The 21,018-nt window shown below is 35.6% G+C and overlaps 1 protein-coding gene across 9 annotated transcripts in view; it reads right to left on the bottom strand.

Annotated features, from left to right (window-relative positions):
• Nucleotides 1-21,018, bottom strand: part of ZZZ3 (zinc finger ZZ-type containing 3) — a 50,779-nt gene that overhangs the window by 13,151 nt on the left and 16,610 nt on the right. For 4 of the 9 annotated variants that reach the window (XM_015870247.3, XM_015870250.3, XM_085511495.1 and 1 more), the window contains exons 2-4: nucleotides 15,198-15,354; nucleotides 12,116-13,674; nucleotides 410-548 (exon numbers count right to left, since the gene is read on the bottom strand). In XM_015870247.3, the coding sequence (XP_015725733.2) occupies nucleotides 410-548; nucleotides 12,116-13,623 (1,647 nt within the window). In that variant the 5' untranslated portion in view covers nucleotides 13,624-13,674; nucleotides 15,198-15,354. Of the gene's footprint in view, nucleotides 1-409; nucleotides 549-8,354; nucleotides 11,692-12,100; nucleotides 13,675-15,197; nucleotides 15,355-21,018 lie in introns of those variants that run through there. The other 5 variants (XM_015870252.3, XM_085511496.1, XR_014932795.1 and 2 more) reach the window with 4 other exon arrangements.

The raw sequence follows: 21,018 nt of genomic DNA, 5'->3' as shown, positions 1-21,018 counted from the left end.
TTTGGTTTTATGAACTGTATTTCCTGCTTTTTAAAAATTACCCTCAAACTCACTCATAGAACAAGACTGAATTTCTCCCATCAGAAAAGTCCTAAATTCTTGATCTGAAGTGTTAGGTATTGTAGATTCCAGATTGCCTTAAAATACTCATATTACAATTAGAAATTTTAAAATTACATTTCTAACAAGAAAAAAATGAAAGAAAATATATCTAATTAAATATCTGAAGCGCTCTCTCTCACAGATTTAATAAGTAAACAACGGGCCATTTTTTGCTCAGCAGAGAAAGGGCTTTAAACTCCTAATGCTTATGCAAATATATAAAGAATTCCAATTTCTACAGATGATGAATCACTAGTTATTAAAAAAAAAAATCTGAGTAAGACTTAAGAAATGCCCATTGAAATACCTTCTTCTGGAGTCTTTCCACAAATCCAATAGGATCTTTCAGTGCTTCTCTCTGGTGTCTGCCTAAACTTTCAAGGTCTTGAACTGCTTGAGTACGTTGAGCCTCGAGTACAGCAATCGTCTGTAACAGTCTCTGATAACTACAGAGACAAAGGAAAACATCTCACTAAATTTGTCTTTAAGAGTGAACCCCCAAGTCTAAACACTACCTTATATTTGAAACAGATGATAGGCATTTTTACTGAATTATATAAATAACTGCATCAAAACTATTTTAAGTAGATGAATTTATATAAACCAGTAAAAAAACAACAACAACAAACCACAATACTACTATTACTACTAATACATTGAGTTTTCTTAAACCTAAATCCTATACTAGCTAAAACAGTGCTACCAGGGACACGTTTCTCATATTCTCAACAGTTGTGCTCTATATCCTTTACTTACAAGGGAAAAAAAAATAAAAACAAACAGAATGATGCAATTTCACTCACTCCAAAATAAACTACAAGTGATTCTACTGCAAAAATTCAACATTGCACTCAACCACCTACAGGATGTATAGAAGTGACTCTTAAAAACTCTGCAGCTACACATTTCAGAGAAACTTCATTTCAGAGAACAGAACAACCATTGGCAAATGTGACAATAGACTGATGAAATCAATTTACAAAACAAATACACACAGGAGAGATTTCTCTAAGAATACAGAAGTTAATTGAAATGTCAGTGTTCCCTCAAATACACCATGCTTGACCCTCATGCAAATCTATCTAACAGAGATGCTAAACAGTCACTTGTAGGACACTCACATCTGCACCTGGTTAATGGAGGCTGCCCAGAATGCCTTCTGTAAAGCTAACTTGGGACTAGGAAATCACACCATACAATAACACAGCCTTACAATAAATTAGCAATTGCTTTTATTAGCTTTATAGGTATGGTTGTCCACTTCAGATCACAAACCACGCAACTACCTGTGGCCCCTGTTGTTACAAATTACTACAAACCAACACTTTCAGGAAAATGCTTTCTGACATTTAGTATTACAATTGTATTTTAGTTCAATGCAAGACACAGCCTACTGCGTACTAAAATCAGGTAAGATCTATTTACTACTAAACAATTCCAGTAAAATTTTCCTTCTGTTCCCTCATTGATAAAGTAAAAAGAATCTTAAAGCAATCATTTCTACGCATGCTATAAAAAGGATCCAGAGGTTACAGAGCTAATGCAAGATTTCCAATCCACCATACTGGTAGTTGGGTAGGGCTTTAAGTGGAGGGAAGTAAACAGCTTTGAGGCAAAATACAGGCTTCATACCACCAGGAGTTTCAGTTTCTACCTAGACACTGCATCACCCCAGAGAAGGTAATGTTTTTTCCACTTCAGTGTAATAGCTGAAAACACAAACTACAGCCGTACGTTTTTCAGCTTGAAACTAAAGTGCTGAGTTTATTTAAAAACAGCACGACACCAATCTCTTATATATTTCTTATTTAAGTTAGCCCTCACACATTCAGGTTACATTTAATCAACACCTGAAATGTTCATTTAGTAGCTAGTGAGGTTATATTTGAACATGCAAAATGATTTCAGAAATACATTTTGTGATGGTATACATCAAGATTGGCCCGAGACAATACTGCAATTCAAGCTGTTATGGGCTCACAAGGATAATCACAAAACCTCCACTGAAGTTTTTACCAATAACTTCTGATTACTGCTTATCTTTGTGCTGGGCAACCTCTGTCCACGCTCACGTGCACTGACAGTACTTCTCATGTATAAGATCGCCCTGTGTGCTCCACAGAGATGAAACAAAAGCAGGCTAATAAAAATACTCAGGGAGATGAAGGACAACAAAAAGCCTTTTCTCTGCTACCAAGTAATGCAACTTCTGCATTTGTTAACTCCCTTTGGAGTTAACTCCAGTCAAAATCTTGCATTTAAAATGCTGTTAGAATGGCTCAAGAAATGAAAGGCAGATATTTAATTACCTTATTTATTCAAATTGTATTTGATTGCTTTCCAAATGGAATGGAAGGAAAGTAATCATTATATTCAGCACAGTTACATATATATACAAGGCAAAAGGCAATCAAATACATTTTACAAGTGCTGGTTTTAATGAGGATTCACGTGGCATAGAAGAAATGATCTTAATGAGGTAGCGTTCAATAATTAAGTCTGAATGGAAGAAGAAATTGTGATGAGTAACAAACAAAACAAAAACCCAACTACTGCTTCTTATTACAGAATTCAGGTGACTGCAGTTATCACTGATGAAAAGTTCAAAGGCTCAAACATGATCCCTCTGGTCTACATGGAAATACATAAAATGCTACAATGTCAGAATCAATCAAAAGCCTTTCACATGATGCTGATCTGCCATAACACAGCACTACCATAAAATACTTCAGGAGGGAAGGGGGTTTTGAGTAAATACAGTTCCCAGTACTTTTTCTATACGCCTGCTAAAGAAATGTATTTACTTCAAAGCTACTCAATCTTTTACATTTGTTTTTTAATGAGTGGTTATTTTCTAAAGCACTGAAATAGGAGTGTGGGTTTCTTACATGAATATCAGAACAGTTTAAATGAGGGAAAATGTGCATCTTGGGTCTTATTTTCCAAGGAAAACACTGACAATAATTAACATTTTCCATATATTGGTACATCATATTTGCTAAGTACTGAACCATCCTTTGAAATTCCAACGCAAGTTTTTAACCAACTGTGTAACACTGCACAAGTCCTTTACATTTCAAATCATGACTGTTTTCATATGTTTGTGCAGGCTTTTAGTTCTGTGATCCCACACAACCACAACGGAGCCAAGCATTTCTCTGCAAAAATACTACATGAAATAACACAGTCAGCATTTGCTTGAATCCTGTCTGTTCTGACACAACATTTTTACCACGTTACCAAAAAACACAGTGTGTGCTCATAATTTCCATGACACTTCCAAACAACAACAAAAAAGTTGCTAACGAGGGAGTTCTATTTCAAGTATCTTTATCCAAATAAATTTACACATTAACTCAGTATGCTACAGTGCACTATCTGCTGAGTTTTCATCATGATATAATGAAACATAATCTGAAGGCATTTTCTCATCTTTAAGGTGGAGACAGATGTATTAAATCCATTTTCCCTTCATGAAAATAAATGGAACTTATAGAATGAAATCACCTCAATTCCAAGTTTTAGTCCCTACTCCCAGCATTAACTATTTTATTTTCTTCAACATTTGAAGAAAAATAACATAACACCTTCCAATGATACAATAAATATTCTCATATTTGCTTATCCTTTTAAACAGATGTAACTTTGACCACCCCAATTTCACAGCATTCACAGGCTACCTTACAGTCATAGAGGCGAACACTTATTGCTTACCACTTCTTTCTAGTACAATCAGTTGCAGATTTTAAACATTTCATATGTTATCACAAAGTTACCTCCTGACTGTTTAAATATATTTATCACTGTTAGACTATAATTGCAAACACTGAAATTTGTATTTTCAAGAACTATCAATTATCTATCATTCATTGGGAAGCTTTGAGTAAGTCTTTGTTTTAGTGCCATCTACTGGCACCCTAGCAAAATACACATTAACATGTTCTATTCAGTTGATCACTTTGAATTGTGGCAGTATCAGCAGTTCAGAAAAAAATCCTTATCAGAAGCTAAACTAAGAAAGGATTGGTATATTAACCAGGTTGCATTAGAGGAGTGAAGACTAATGCAGAAAAAGCAAGTGTACTCTAGTATTAGTCTAAGTTCTTGAAAATATATTTAGTATCTCCAATTTAGCCCAAGGCAGCTTCCTGGAAAAAATTCTAGTCAGATCAAACAGAATCTTCTCTTAAAAAAAATAATAAAATATGGTTTTGTTGTTGTTTGATTTTTAGTTCAGAAACAGCAGACAAAGCCCCCAGCTTTTAAGCTTCGTCTGAAAATCTTTGCCAAGAGACTGATGAAGAGCAGCACTTTTCTGTCAGCCCTTCAGAAACAGAAAAGCACATCATCAATGCAGGCATATATCGACTCCTGTCAGGACAAAAGCACCTTTACCTGAAGAAAGCAGCACATAGTGTGTTTTTCCTTAATAGTGCTAAGATGCTATGACTATGGTAACTGACTTATGGCCAACTTTGCAATCCACAATGAATTTTTTCTTCTTCTACAACTTGATCTCTTTATATATACAGTAATTTATGGTACTTTCTATATCCATAAATAATATTTCTATTTTAGGGCACTTAAAAGTCTTTATAACTAAATAATTAACACATATCTCCATTTTATGTAAGAAACAACAACAATGTGTACACACACAAAGCCAGTTCTCCATGATTACCCTGCTGGTAACAATAAAAATGCTATTTTTGAATGCCAGGATGAAGCTGTAATAAGCACTCAATTAAAGCAATATATAGTCAAGAAATACGACAGAAATAATTCTTTTTGAAGGGAGACTTAAAAAACAAGTAAACAACAACAAATACACAACAAAACACAACACCATCACTAAACCAAAAATCCTTACTGCAACATTTTACCTGGATGCTAAAGCAAAATCATATCAAACTTATTCCAAAGGCAGCCCAAGGAAACAGTTCCATGCTTCTAACTTCCTGCCTTCCTATTTTAAGCATTTGAACAATATTTTGTTGGTTCTGAACCTGTGATGTACATTTCTTTCTGAAGACTTTATCTTCGGCTCAGAAACAGAACATCCACACCTATGTATTTCTGCAGGCTTTGTTCTTGTCAAGAGCTGCCCACCACACTCAACAGTACTTAGTATTAGCCACACCAAACCATCCTTAGTAAACAACTGCATTTCCAGCTAGTTTTCAAACTTTTTAGTAGCATTTATATCTCTGCATCTCTGAATAAATGTGTAAATTATTTCAATCTTGTCAATATGAAAGCTTAAAACATCAACCATTAGCTCTCCCCAAGTTAACACATAAATACAGCCTGCTGATCCTTCTGTAACATGAAAGTATTTCCCTGTGTCACGAGAATGGGAAAGATGCTGTAGGTCTCTGTCATTCCTCTGTTTTCAAGGCTTGGAGCAGCATGCAGAAACTTCAGAAGAACTGTTTTTCTCACAAGAGGCACACAAAGGAATACCAACAGCACACCCCCAACTATTGCCCCTTCCTTCTCATCTCTAATGAAAACAGTTCCAATTCCTTCAGTAAGAGAAAACGCCACTTTGATTTCTTCATTGTCTCCCCTTGGATATTCTTCTCTTAAAAGATAGTGGGAAAGCAGCCAGGGGGCTTTCTAAGAGAGACAGAATGTGAGCATCCCATGTTACTACAAGACTCACCCAGCTGAACAGAAACCCCACCTCATTAAAAAAATCAGATAAAGCTGACAGTACTTATTACCGAACTCATTCAACTCACTCTGTGTCAAGATGAAGGTGTTCACTAAAATATGACAAAAAAAACCTCAAAACATTTAGGTGCATGTTCTTGCTGTAGGAACAAAATGTACATTTTTGGATAAAGGAGGAAAGAGAAGGATGAAAGAATAAAGTTCAACATCCTTTTTATTAACAACCACTATGAAAATAAACCATGGACAAACACAGCTTGTGCTTGGCTTCACAAAACTCTTAAACGTCATCATATATACTTCTGCTTTTGTTAGAAGTGTTACTTCTGTATAGCCAAAAACACAACCAAAATAGTGGATGTGCCGAGTTTATAAATTAATACAGGACCTGATTTGCTATGAAGATCCTGCAGTAATTTAGTGGTTTTTATGACCAGGTAGGAAAATGAATTCCTACCACTGTTCTGTATTAAAATATTAAGTTGGTGGGCATTTTGTTTTTAATTTGTGCATTTTTTTCTCTTTGATTTCTGAACCATGGTGATCAAAGAAGTTTAAAATGTAAATGAGTCCCTGAATGTTCTCTATCTGGCAGTTTGGAAGTGGGAGAGATCACAATTACTGTCTCTCCACTAAGGGAAAGGAAAATAAATGCAGACATACTACTCTGCACCACCGAGCTTGAGCTCTCTTCCAGGAAAGGAAGAGACAAGAGAGGACTCTTGGAAGTGCAGAATGAAAAATGGAGAAAAAGAGGAACCAGACAAATCAGAATGGAAGAGAATTCAAGGAGCAAAGGATGCATTATTTAAATGAGGAGTGCTCTGTGGTTGATAGCACTGTTCACTAGGACAGAACAGTACAGCAAGATAAATGTATTCCAAGACAGAAAAGTGAACTTGACAAATGTATTTGAGATTTAATATTTCCCAGAATAAACCTATTACTAGTGTGAAAAAAGCAGATGGAGCACAGGCCCAAGGCATTACCTCCTGCAAATTAAGAGCTCCATTATTCAGTGATTATTGGATAGTTTATGTAATTACTAAACATGTTCTGATTTTGAAAATACCCTTACTAAACCTTGCTTTGATCTTGCAATAATTTTTATCATTTACTACTTTTTCACTGATGAGTAGGTACACTATAAAAAATAATAATGCTAGCAGTAACAATTTTTAAAGAAATCAAAATCCTGACTACCTTATACTGGTATAAAACATGATCAGAACTTAATTAATAGATCTCGAGCCCATTATAGTAGCATAACATGATTTAGTAACGCAATTATCTGCACTACCACTCTGCAATTGATCAGAAACTCCTGTTACAAGTTTCTAATTGATTTCTCTTATTTTTCTGCTTTGCAGATGAACTAGGTGCAGCTTCAAGATCTACATTAAATGAGATTTTTACTTAAAGCCAATGTTTTTGTACTTACTGAGAATATGGATCTATCTATCAAAGGACAGAACCTGCTCCATGAGAAAAAGAAATCTACGCTTAAATTTTGCATTAGTACATAGTTTAAGGAAAATATATCACTGTATGCCATATTACAGTGCCACGGAGCAGACTAAGCATGAATCAAAACACATTCCAATCTAATACATACGGCATGTATGCCTTTAAAAAAAATAATAATAATAAAATAGCCATTAACTTCTACTATTCTTCAACACTGAATTTTATACTTTATCAATGCTGGAAAATATTTCTCTATAAAGAAATCAGCAGAGGTTAATTTGTAAATATGTAACTGCTTTCTTCCAATATTCTCCACCTCAGTAAGGACAAGAACTGCCACTGAAAAGTAACTTGATTTTTTTATTTGCACGAATTCACTGTATTACTGAAGATCTGAAAATCTGCCAGCCAATCTCCTCACAATAAAACTGCACGTATGTTGCAAAGAAAAATGGGACAAAGGTGTCTTGAAAAATAATAAGTAGGGTAGTTCATTCTGCAGTACTGGTTACACGTAGCTACAAACCTCACTACAAAGGAATGTTACAGCCTTATCCACACACTAAGGTTAATCTGTACTGTGTGATAAATTTGATCTATACTCTCACATATATATCTGAACATATCTGAAAATATGGAGATAAGTACTGTTGCAATATATATATTCTTAAATAGTATTTACATATGAAGACAGATATAGAGCTTTTATCATAAAATATAATCAGCGAATAGTAGTCTGATTTTTAATACTGATCCAGTTAAGGAAAAAAAAAAAAGGTAGTGCAGGGATATTAGTGAAAAATGCTGCTGAAGAACTGTATTAGAGTTGCACTTCAAGGACTGGTAATAACAAATAAACAACTACCATGCCGAGATGCACCTGGCTGCCTTCTAGCAACTGCAATGTGATGAAATTCTACAGAGAACTTCTAAAATCTGATTTATTAGGTTGAAACATTTGTGACCAACTGAATAAAATACAGAACTTGTAACATAGGAAAAGATGCCAGAGATGCTTCTTTTGTTTGTCACATGAGTATAATATTGGAAGTCAAACACAGCAACAAATAAACATTTCTGTGATTAGTCAATTAAATATCAGATCTTACTGGGATATCCAAAATTTTCCTCTCTCTCTTTCCATGGTTTCTGCAACAATAAAATCCATAGTAAGAATTCATAATAATGGGGTTTTAAGAAACGTATTAAAATAATTCATTCTAATCTGATTAAAAGCTGGTACAAAGATTTTACATGTTACAAAGAAATAAAAACAAAGATAGGAGAATATTTATTCACCAAATAAGCACAAAGTACTGGCTCTTGCAACTTAATGCTCGCAGGCAAGTGCTGATGCACAATTCTTGCACTGCGTCTGTATCTACAGGCCTAAGCAATCCCCTCCCACTGTAACCAGCAATTACATGATCTCAGAAACACACCACACAATGCCTTATATGTACATGGAAACTCAATTCCTTAATCACATTTTCACCAAAAATCTTCAGTAGCTCCAGAGAAAAGTGTTGAGCAGAATTTTTTCCCCTCATACAACCCTAATGCCTGCCAAGCAATACAAACCTCCAAAAACAGTAAAGGGAGAGGAAAAAATAATTTAAAAAAAGAACATTAAATGAAACAGAAATGCAGGACAAAGGGAAAAATATACTGAGAAGTTGATGCAAAGGTAGAAAACTAAAGTAAGCTTGTGCACTATAAGAGAGAATTATAATGGAAAAAGTGCAAAGAGATATCAGATGCTATTGATAAAAGACAACTGCAAAACACTGAGAGCAGCATATAAAATTCAGCCATTTAAAATTAAATAAAAATGTCTGAAATTATCTCAAGAGAAAACACAAGCACTTCCGAGCTAGAAAATATCAGCAAAGTTCTCAAATATTCACCAAACCATATTTTTCTGAAACAACAATTTTTCTGATTACAACAATACACAAGAATTCAAACTGGGCATGTAATAACAGCAAAATTACATTAACATTTTACAAGCCTCTAAATCAGCCTGTTAGTGTCGATATGAACATCTAACGTTACAACAAAATTTTCGTTCAGAGATCCTGGATCCTTCTTTGTAGGACGGAATCTCCTGTCAGAGGGTTGTGGAGCACCCACCACTTCAACCTTCTCTCAGAATAGTAATATTCCATACTTTGCTTTCTGTGATTAATTTCCCTAATGCATCGCCAGTTTTCTCAAAATATGTATGAACATTGCTTAAAGATGACAACACTGAAAAAACAATAGATACTCACACAAGAGCATCACAATATACTTTTACTTGTTTTCCATATGCAAGCTGCATCTCTAGCTGCTAGAAGTTTTGCTATATTCATGTTTTATCAATGTTGCAACACTTCCTTGGAGAGTGAAAATCAGCTGTATGAATGTGTATGTAATCAAGCTATGTAATTAAATTAGAAAAAAACGGATTATTTAGTATGGAGGAAGAGCCTTTTTTTCCCCTGTATGGAAGATGTAAAGAACAATATTACTGTCTTGCAAAATCTACCTCCTGACTCTACTCAAAATGACTCTCAAAATCTCTCCCCAAATTTGCTTTCAGAAGTGAACAGAAACATAAGCAAAGAGGAAATATCATCCATGAAGACAAGTTTAATCAGAAACTAACAAAAGACAGAAAAACAAAATGGTATACCATTTGTAGACCTAATAAGCATAAGACCAGCAGCACACTTTGCTAAGCTAAAAATATTGAAGGCAAAATGAATACAGCCTTTACCTGATAGCACAGGAACACTGGAATTTCTCTTGCATCTCACTAATCTAAGAAAACACTTCTGCCAACACTTTTGAATTTAACGTTTTCAAAAATAAGCATCAAGTGAGACTGAACAGGAATAATCCAACACACCACTGAAAAACTGTAATACATAAACTAAGAGTAGCCTGTAGTGAACACTTATTTCTAGGTCTGTAAAAGTGAATACATTGCACTGTATTTTTTATTAATTCTTGGGCTATGAAGTTCCAGATAAAAGACAACTTATTTTGATGAGGCATTCAAAATTGCCAAATATAGGCTTCAGATCTTTCATATCATATTATCAAGAGAAACCATTAGAACACCAGACTTACTTTCTTACAAATATAACCTCTACCCCACACTAAAAAAAAAGAACTAAACAACACATTTCCATCCAAAATTTTCCAGCATTAATAACATTTTTTTAAAGGGGAAAAAAATACCCAGCTAAGTAACACTACCTCCAAAAGCGCTTCCCTTTTGAAAAGTAAAAACTAGAGATTTTTGATCTAGAACAGACTTCTACATTCCATTTTTCTTCCACCAAAAATCAATAAAAGGTAAGATAAAAACCATAGCACTTTCTTTAGATAATAGGCATTCAGCAAGTTAGTAGCAGGGCCAAGCTGCAGGCAGTCTACTTAAACATACAACTTCAAAAGGCCCCTGACCAGCTCTCACAAACTATCTGCCAGTACGAACAACAAGGAGTCAAACTTTTAAGAGCAATCGTATATACTCAAGAGTTGACACCAGAGCACATTCCTGAATTTTCTTCATGAACAGTTTAGACATCTGTTTTATTTAATAACAAAATAACAACCCTCCCCCCACTTTTTTTTTTTCTTTACAGCATTTACATTTAGTTGCAGATTTTCATTTCAGAACTCTTGTGTCTTGGATGTGTTTATTTCAGAAGAAGTTAAAATCAAGGCTACATGTAAAAATCTGATCTGATCTTCATTATTCTTTTTCTAATATATACCAAATATGTGGATACGAGATGACTGTAACTTTCACTAACAAAACTAGAAAATCATTCTATACACAGATACAAGATGCACATGCATGAAGGTGCAGATCTTTCACCATTGTTTTAACGTGTCACTGTGCCTGAATCAACCAGAGCAAAATTTCATCATGAAAATAATACAACTACTATCCTCCCCAAACAGAAGGAACTATCACTTATTCATTATAATTGTGCTTTTTACAGAATCTAAAGCAGTAACTTTAGCTCTTAACTATGGAGCAAACTAAGTTTACCTGCACTTGGCCTTTCAGTACTCACAACAGGGAGAGGAGCAAACGTTGCAACTAAACAGCAAAACACAGAACTCAGAAGAGCGGTACAAAAATCGTTCAGTAAAATCTGGACTGATTTACTGTTTGAAGACAGTAATATTCTATGTAAACTTTCTTCACCGAGAGAAATAAGCTTGTTTTAAGCCTGATTGTCACAGTTATCATATATTTACAATTACCACAATCCTACTTACAGACATCTACAGAAATATAAAAACAAGTCAGGGCTCTTTTCTAATAATTAGAATGTGTACAATTACTTTTAAATGAAGAAAAATGCAGGTGTAACTTATTCTGGAGGAAGTTCTCGAACTGCAGCAGTTAGTAAATTCACCTTCCTTAATACAATCATGCTCTTTCCCATGAGCAAGAAAACAAGGTATCTAACCTTAAATTCTACGTACAGTAGAATGACAAATCTACAAACTGCCTGTGTTTTCCATCAGAGGCAATGATACGTAACTGAACTTTTTAATTAGAAAGAGGGTTATTAATCCTTTGGTTTTGCTTCCAGCTAGTTTTCTAGAAAAGAAATAACAGATGTGTTTCCAAAACCAATTTCTGTCCAAAGAACTCAGATAGTGAGAAATGTATAAACCACATTGCTGTACCACACTGCATATTAAATAGTTTAATTTTGTTTGAAGCAAGAAAGAAAAATGAATACTGAAGAATCTGAAAATTATAAAGCAGTTATGTTTTTCTGAAAGTACTTTAAATACTTATTATGTATTTTTATAAGACAAAAGCAGAATTCATGGTTACCATAGTTACACATACTCTTTGTTGTGTTTCAATGCCACATGATCTGACTCAAAGTAATACACATCAGGCTCTTCCTCCTCATCCTCTGCAGTGTGGCTGTTGGCACTCTCTTTGGCAGATGGTACGTATCCAGCAACAAGCCTAGCCTCCGAAACAGGCTTTCTTAGTCCATCACTCCCATTATCTGTATTACAATTTCTCTCTTTTTCATTCTGTTTAATTTCTTCAGAATTTTTGGGAGATCCATTGATATTATTAATACATACAGGTACATTCTTTTCAGTGGGACTAATATTATTTTCCTCAACCTGCCCATTTTCTCTACACGGAGAGTTATTTTTAGTAGGGCTACTTCTGGCAGGAGCAGCCCTTCGTGGTGAAGTTCTCAATGTGTATCTGTGTTCTTGAAGTTCTGAAATAGATGTCATTTGAGCTGAAACACAGTCCAGCACTGAAGAATGTGGTTCAGGTTCACCTGAGATTGATGTACTGTCACGATGAGTATTCGGGTTGTTATTGGTGTTTTCAGCACACTGTTCCTTAGAGGCACTGCTATCCCCTACTACATCTACTTCCTCCTCAGAATCCCTCAACAAAGATGACTGGATTTCAGAAAAGGACCCAGTAGCTGGCTCATCTGCCTGATTAGCATGCTCCTCAGGCAAACAGTCACTTATTATTTTGTGGTCCTCTAACTTTACCTGTTCTTGAGAGTTTGTGCAAGGCACATAATGGTCTACAACACTGTCCTCCTTGCTGCTATTAAGCAACAAAGAAGAATGGACTAAAGAGTTTCCATTTTCTGCTACTGTTTTGTCCTTGGATATACAGGAGCCAGCACTGTTTTGCTTAGAGTTCCCATCAAACTGACAGTCATCACAGTTGAGAGAATTTGGGTCTCTCTCACCAACTCCATTGACAGTCTGATAGCCTGTGATTTCTTCAACTATTGCAGAATTATTAAATCCCTCTGCACAGATATTCACCTTTTTAACTTCCCTTTTGTCACAATCATCCAATATAAGACATCGACAAGCTCTCTTAGTCCCAGGAGAGACTGCATCATTGTCCGACACTAAGCTTTTACGCTCCAAAGATTCCTTATCTGTTTTAGTAGGCAAGTCTTCTTCTGAACTGTTGGGTGCCTCTGAACGTAGACAGCGTTTAATTCTTTTCAAAACTGGTGACACAGGTTCTCCTTGTCTTTTCTCACAATTTTCCACAGTCTGTTTATCAACATTGTCTTTTTCTGAAGTAGAGAGTCCTCTCTTTCTAGGGCTCACCCACGATTCCCGAGCACTCTGTTGTTTCAAATCAGTAGTTCTTCCACCATTGCTTCCCTTCTGAGTTTGCACAGAATCTGGCCTCTTCTTTGGTGACCTTGACCGTACTTGAGGATGGGGTGAAACGTCCTCTGGATGAGCAATACTACGATTTCTTAATGTTCGACCACAAAAGTTTTCATCCAAGCCATTTAAACCTACTGTTGATCTTGTAACACGAGTAGATCGAGAAGCAGCCATACTATGGCAAGTCCCTAACGTATGTTCATCGTGATCCACTCATTAGGAAACCTTAAAAAGAAAAAAAAAAATTACAGAGAACATCTACAGACAAAGCAGTTCTGAAGAATATCTCATCACATCTATCTAGTGTCAATATAAACATGGCTATGCAATGCACTGATACCCCTATGCCAAGAAACTGAACCTGTAAAATACTAGTTACGTTCACTGATGTCAGAATCAGAATCATAAAATCATTCATTGGTTGGCAGGGACTTTAAGAAGCAATGAAGTCTAGCCTCCTGCTCAAATAAAATTCAAATGAGGTTACATAACACTTTATCCAGTTGGGTATTGAAAACCACTGAGTACAGATATTCCATGGCTTCTCTGGCTAACCTGTGCCAGAGTATGTCCTTCAAAGAAAGTATTTTTTCCTCACATACAGGTCAGGCCTCCTCTGTTTCAATTTATGATCACTGTCTCCAGTTTTTCCTTCATTTACATCAATAAAAAGCCTGGCTATACTCTCAGTAATTTCCTCAGAGGTACCAAAATGCCATCTACCAAGCCATCTCCATTTTCAAACTTTTCATGCAATTGATTGGATGAATCATTACCTACATTAAAGTAAATTCAATCTCAACACTAAATTTAAAACAACCTGTTTGAGAGTGTATGTATTTGAGCCTTCTGGGTGAAAAGCACGAGTACTCAATTTGCCCAAACTCAAAATAACATTCTTCATAACATCAGTTTAGTCTTATACCTCTTCTGTTCACTTCATCTTTAAAAAGTCAACATGTCAAACAGCACTTCACCACAAGTCTGTCATAAAATACATGATCATGAGTAGATTCACATTTGTGCTTAATGGTACTGCTTTCCTTCTCCATATAGCCAAATCCCAGATTTCAGAAACCTGCTCAACTGCCATATGATGTGAAAAGTTAAAATTTTAAGTACAGAATCAACCTTTTCCATGTTTTTTAGGAAGGCTGAAATGACAAGTGGAGGAAACCTGTTTCATGAAGTTATTTTCATCTTCAGCAAGAAGAGACAAGATAGTACAAATTCTCAAAATTCTACTACTTAGTGTCACAAAGTCTTAGAGCAGAAAAGAGAGAGTGGGACAAGAAGGGTACACCTCTTAAGCAATTAACTTTGACATTTAACTAACAATGCTATCTGCTTCAGCGTTCCTATTGTGTCTACAATGGTGATTCATACTTATTCTCTACATGCATAAATTTGTCCTTATATACTCCCTTTTAACAACTTCTAGAAAGCTCAATGCTTTCTAGAGTGCATTCTCATTTGTGGATAAACACAAACATGAAAGAGAAGGTCATTTAGATACTCCACCTACACTGCCCTACCAGTATACTTGAGGATTAGTAACTGATGTTAGAAATGGATACCAATATAGTATAATGAATAACATGTCAATGTACATTTTGGCAAGTACTTACTGCCAAACTTGCATATTATTTCTGACAAGACCAAAATATTAACTGTTTTGCCATTATTACTTTCTAAAAAAATAAACCATATGGAACACTTTGTTACTTAAAACAAAACACACATCTTACCATTGCAGAACTAGAAGTAGTATAAACTTCTGATGTTTCACACAGCAGACTCTCACTGCGCCACCCCAGTAATATCACACACCACTGCCGACATCCATGATGTAATCCAAGTGTCTTTTTACAAGTTTACGCCATCACATTAGCAAGATTTTGAAAACTGTTGAGAAAAGGACATCAATAAAACATGTAAATTACTTTATTTAAATTAAGAAAACAATGCCACGGTACTTAAATAGAGAGTAAGAACTCATTTTTAAAGAAGCAATTACCAGCTTTAAGAGTGTCCCACATACAGAAGAGTATGTAATAAAGTAATTAAGAATGTGAAATGCTAATTCAAGTTTCAAATGTAAAATAACTTTTCTGGATTAAGTGATTCAGTACAGCTCATCAAAGATGTGAAAGAAAGAATTCACAACAGAGCCCCATGTTAGCGTGTTCAAACCTCAAAGCATACTTTGAGAGACACAGGAAAGCAAGCAGTAAAAAAATACAGTTTATTATAACAAATTCTGAATATTTAGTCAAATGTAACTAGACACACAGTGAAAAATAATTATTTCTAATGAGGAAAAAAACAAAACTGGAATCACATTTAAGAAAATCTAGTACTCTGGAGATGCTATAGGCTCACTACAGAACAGAGATTAATGAATTTTTTCTTCATATTCCACTGACCTCATAAAAGTAAACTTCCTTTCACACACTGCAGAAACTTCATGGTGAAAAACACAAGCTTACAAGCAGTTCCACAATTTTCTTTCTACAACACTATTACATTTGGATGATAAATGTACAAAGCTTTGTGAAATGGACTCGTTTACTTTGTGCCTAATTATCATTTCTATCGGTCAGAGTATAAAATGAATTCTCTATTAAGTTGACAATTCAAAACATAAATTTGTCAAAGGAAGTGCAGAAGAGTATCTATTTGTATATACAAATAAAAATGAGTATCTATTTGTATATACAGAATTGTTTCTAGTTACTGAGAAATTAAGTAATGGAAGATACTTCTACAGAGATATTACATAAGTATCACCAATTCTTCTATCTGGATAACTAAATTAAATGAGATTTCAATTATTCAGTTGAACTTCTGAATTCAACAAACAGTAAGGAACTGTCAAACAAAAAAAAAAAATGAATAAAGAATGGAGAAACAAGAAAGAAGGAAAAATATTTAAAAACACAATAGACAAATTACTGAAAGGAATGAGCAAAAAGAAACAGTTGCCACCTACCCATAGAAGGAACACATTCAGAACAAGGCTTTCCTACAGATCCCTCTAAGTGACTGGAAAGACACCTTAGTACCAAAGTGCAGACAGGTTTTGGCAGACTTTCACAGAAAATAATTATCATCCCCAAACAAAAATCCCACAGCTCACTGAGTTTGGTAAAATACAAAATACAGGAATAGCATGAGACAACACACAAGTGTTGAGTCAAACAGAAGAAGGCCTAATCTCAAAAAATGTAATTACTTTATCAGCCCATAGAGAACATTTGTATAAGCTGTTTCAGGAACGGCTGAACAAGCAATGCCAGGCTTTCCACACATTTGTATACTTCATAACCCCTCCAATTTACTTTCCTCTAAAACAACCCTATTTTACTCACTGCAGGAAGGAAACCATCCCTGCTGTGTCCCGTTGCCTTGAGGAAGAAAAGAGGATTTTTCAAACAGCAAAAAGAACCCAAATATCACATGAAGAGAAACTGAGGTGGGGAACAAAAAAGGTTTTACTCATTTGGGATTTCTTTTTTTTTTTAATCTGCTACGGGCGGCAGGAAGTAAAACTTTAAACAGGCAAAGTAGACTGAAATGGCTACAACTTAATTACTTTATATAAATATTGGAATAAAAACTCAAAAAACTGAGAATCAGCTAAGAACAACACAGACTGGTATGTGCAGCCTACTATGATGAACAACTGAGAAATCACAGATGAACGTGGAATATCATGAAGATGGAGACAAGGCTTTAAAGTAAGAAAAAGACTGAATTTGTCCCTTACTGGGAAGAATGGGTAAAAGTCAGACAGCAAGTGCTGCTGCTGAAACATCACAAGGAATGGTCATACATTCATCAGTGCAGCACTCGGACACAGCGAGACTCTAATTTGCTTACAGAAATTAATATACAATGTACAATTAACGATTTGATAAGAACACAGGATGGCACTTCTGGATATGTGTTTTGATATTTGAGAACCTCTAAAGTGTTACACAGATTTATGTGGACTTTACTGATACAAGTCCTAGTTAGACAGTTATTATTATTTGAATTAACCAGAATCCTACTTAGTAAAGGTGCGAGCTGTGTGTATGAAAGCCTCCAGCAACAGAGGACACAAATTTACACACAGATGGATACTGACAGCCGAGGAAAGCGGAATGAAGAAATTTCTTCCTAAATATGTAGAATAAACCATTTCTTAACTGGGTTGTACGAGCACTTGGAATGTGGGATCCTAGGACAAGTCAGTAGTTTAAAGGAATCCCAAGTACTAAGAAACACACACAGTTAAATTATATTATATCAATATTAATGAAAAGAGGTTGACATGAAAAAATATGGGCTACGTAAGCAAACAGGCCCAAAAAGGAGCAAAGCAACCTAAGCTTCTTTTATCGTGTGGTAACGCTTTATATATCCGGATACATTAACATTACACACAGTGTCTTAAAAAACAAAAAACTAAACAACTCATCCCTGGGTGGTAGAGCAAAACAAAAAGCTGCAACAGTTGCACAACCGTAACACTGCGTGCATGGTGATAACGACCAAAGACGTTTTCAAGTGCTTGGATATCACAACGGTGAATTCCTGCTGGCAGTAGGGCTCCATGTCCCACACTGCAGTAAATTCCAAAATGACTTCAGAAACCAAATCCATTATTTGTATTTCTTGTTTACAAGAACAAACTGACACACATATAATCACCCTCTTCTGTTTCAGTTTCCTTCTGTTCCAGATTTGTGGGATCTTGCTTTCCTCTGCCTTAAAGGAAGATGGCAGAAATTTCTATTTCAGTTCTAACACCCTTTGATCACATTTCTTTCTGTCATAAGAACTTGGGAGTCCTTAATGTATATAATTGTATATAATGTCTACTTCCCTAATTTTGAAATGCTACTTCCACTGACCTGGTATTTTTCTAGCATGGTGCTACGGCATACAGAACTATTGAAATAACTGACTTTTACACAGGAGTGAAGAAAAGTCTGCCATATTTCTCAACCTATAAAAGTCTCATTTACCCAGAATCTCTCATTAATCACTCTGGATTTAATGGCCGCTATTCACATGTTAGGACAGAGCAATACACCAAGAACTTCCCACTGCTGTATTGCAGTGACGATATGAAACCGGCTGCCAGAAGTGGCCTTTTGCAAATCTCATTCCTAAGTCTTCTGTCAAGATAGAAAACAGAACTAACAAAAACTGAGTTTAATCTGACCAAGCATGTGTAACTCAGTCTTAAAGTGGTTAATAAAGCATAACATTTATCACGAATATCCTTTCTGTGAATACAGTCAATTACATGCACATCAGAAACTGGCTTCTGCGTTCTCACTGGCTACATGTCCCCCATGAATACACCATTTGCTTTCTTCTCATCATCTACACATTCCAAAACACAGATTCAGAGACAGAAAAAGCAAACAGACTATAAGTTTTAAGCTTGCATAGCACAGCTGAGAGCCAGCGCATCTCAGAAGTAAAGAATACTGAAGGATCATCTCAGCCAATAAATACAATATGGTATTGTATTTATTTACATTGTATTTATTGTTGGGGCACCTTTGTGCTATAAAACAGCAATTCTTACATTCTCTGTAGAGCAGCAGCATGTTATTTAGAACATTTTTTTTAAATGAAAAGTTTATTGTATCAAATGAAAAACACAGGAGCTATTCATCTAAATAGATTCTAATCACTTACAGAAGTATTTACCCAAGACTAGAAACATCTTTGAACAGAACATTCAATGACCTCAGATTATCAGGACTTCAGTTTCTCTTCAAAAATAAAGCTTTTCACCTCCTAGCAAAGCGGTATTATCAAATTAGGGACGAATTCCATTTAACAAGTTACATTCACCAGTCTATCAAAACTAAGTACGCCAGCATCTTTTCCCACACATAACTGCATTAGCAAGACATTAGTTTTCAGAAGAACTCATTATATATTTCTGATTTACACTGTATCAAACACAAGCAATATTTTTAAACTACAGAAACAATCTACACAGATAATATATAACAATAAGATGCATAAAGCAATATTGTAAGTCTAAAAGAAGTAAAAATAAATAACTGTCATGAGGCCCCACAGTCTGGAATTATCCTCAGATTTCAACCACCTCTGACACAAAGTTACATTATATATGGTCAAATATCATTGTCAGAATAGGCCTATTTCTAGTTACTCATACCCCATAACAGGACAGCAAGACGAAATAAAGGAAAAGGAAAAACTTAGAAGTGTAAAAAAACATCAAGCTTGTATCACCTCAAAGCAGCAGGGGTGGGTCTTACCAAAAACACCCTAAACTGGGAATCAACTAGTGTAGTGAATAGATGAACAGGCTCATTTTCTTTCTCAGAATAGAAGGGTTCACCGGGACAGACAATCCTATTCTTAGACAAGACTGGAATCAATAGGAAGAGTCTGACCGAAAAAAAACATATGCAGTTATTTCTGAAAGCAAACTGTATCGAGGAAAAGTAAGCTGAATCCAGTACTTAAATTACAGAATGCGTGAAAAACAAGCAAGAGCTTAACCTCCTCTTCTCTACCACATAAGCAGCTTTTTTATTTGCACTGTTTTACATTGAACCTTCTTGTTTTAAACCACAAAATAAAGAGAAAGGTCAAAACCGCAAGTTATATGTGAATGACTAGCAATGCCCATCTGTCCTTTGTAATTCTTCCAGTCTGCAGTACTTTATCTAAAGGCTGTTACCCGCATTAGGGAGGACAGATACGACAAAGGCGTAATCCCTTTCCTAGGCAAATTCCAAGATAAGGTTGCTAATTTATATAAAAGCAAGTATAAATTATGCAGGTGTAACTACACAGCAGAACTCGAGAAAAGAAAGCACTCTATCAGATATCTTCTCCTTATAGACAAGCCCTGAGAAGCTTTCAGTTTCTTGTACCTTGGCCAAATTAGATTTCGAGCTGAAATCACACACTGAGGCTTCTGCCTTGGACTGCTATTCCCACCCTGCTGCCTTTCACCTCAATTTTCAGTCAAAATAATTAGTCATTTCTGTGCAGAAACAAACACAAAAACAACCCTGCTACTGGTTAAGAGACTGCTGACCTTTTGCTATAGGAATTTGTCTACCTCCATGCTTGGTGGAAGTGGGAAGAGCGCAAGTGATGGGAAATGTTAAATGGACACAGAAGGAGAGCAGTTAGATCAGCAAAGCAAGTGGATATTGACAACTAGGAGAGAGAGAGACTGGAAATCACCAAGAACTTAAAGAAGACAGAAAGCTTCAACAGGGTGGGAGAGAAACCAGAACTGGGAGTAACTATAGGCAGACAAGGAGCTCACCCACTTAGAGCTCCACACGCACCAGCTCAGCACGTCACCCCGAGGATTGGCCACATACATTTGTGACAACTCTGTCAACACAAATATTTGTAGAATTGTATCATGAAACACCTCTAACAACAGCTCAAAGATGAAAGTATCAGCTTCTCTTCTAGCTTCTCAGATGTGTCTAGATGATAAAATGGAAAGACGTGAGCTCTGGAAGGTGCTACCAAAGCCATAGGAACAATAAACTAGATTCTACA

Source organism: Coturnix japonica, chromosome 11 (genome assembly GCF_054131305.1).
Source record: "Coturnix japonica strain WE chromosome 11, WE-NBRP24, whole genome shotgun sequence".
NCBI classification, from domain to species: domain Eukaryota; kingdom Metazoa; phylum Chordata; class Aves; order Galliformes; family Phasianidae; genus Coturnix; species Coturnix japonica.
This window is presented reverse-complemented; position numbering and strand designations above follow the sequence as displayed.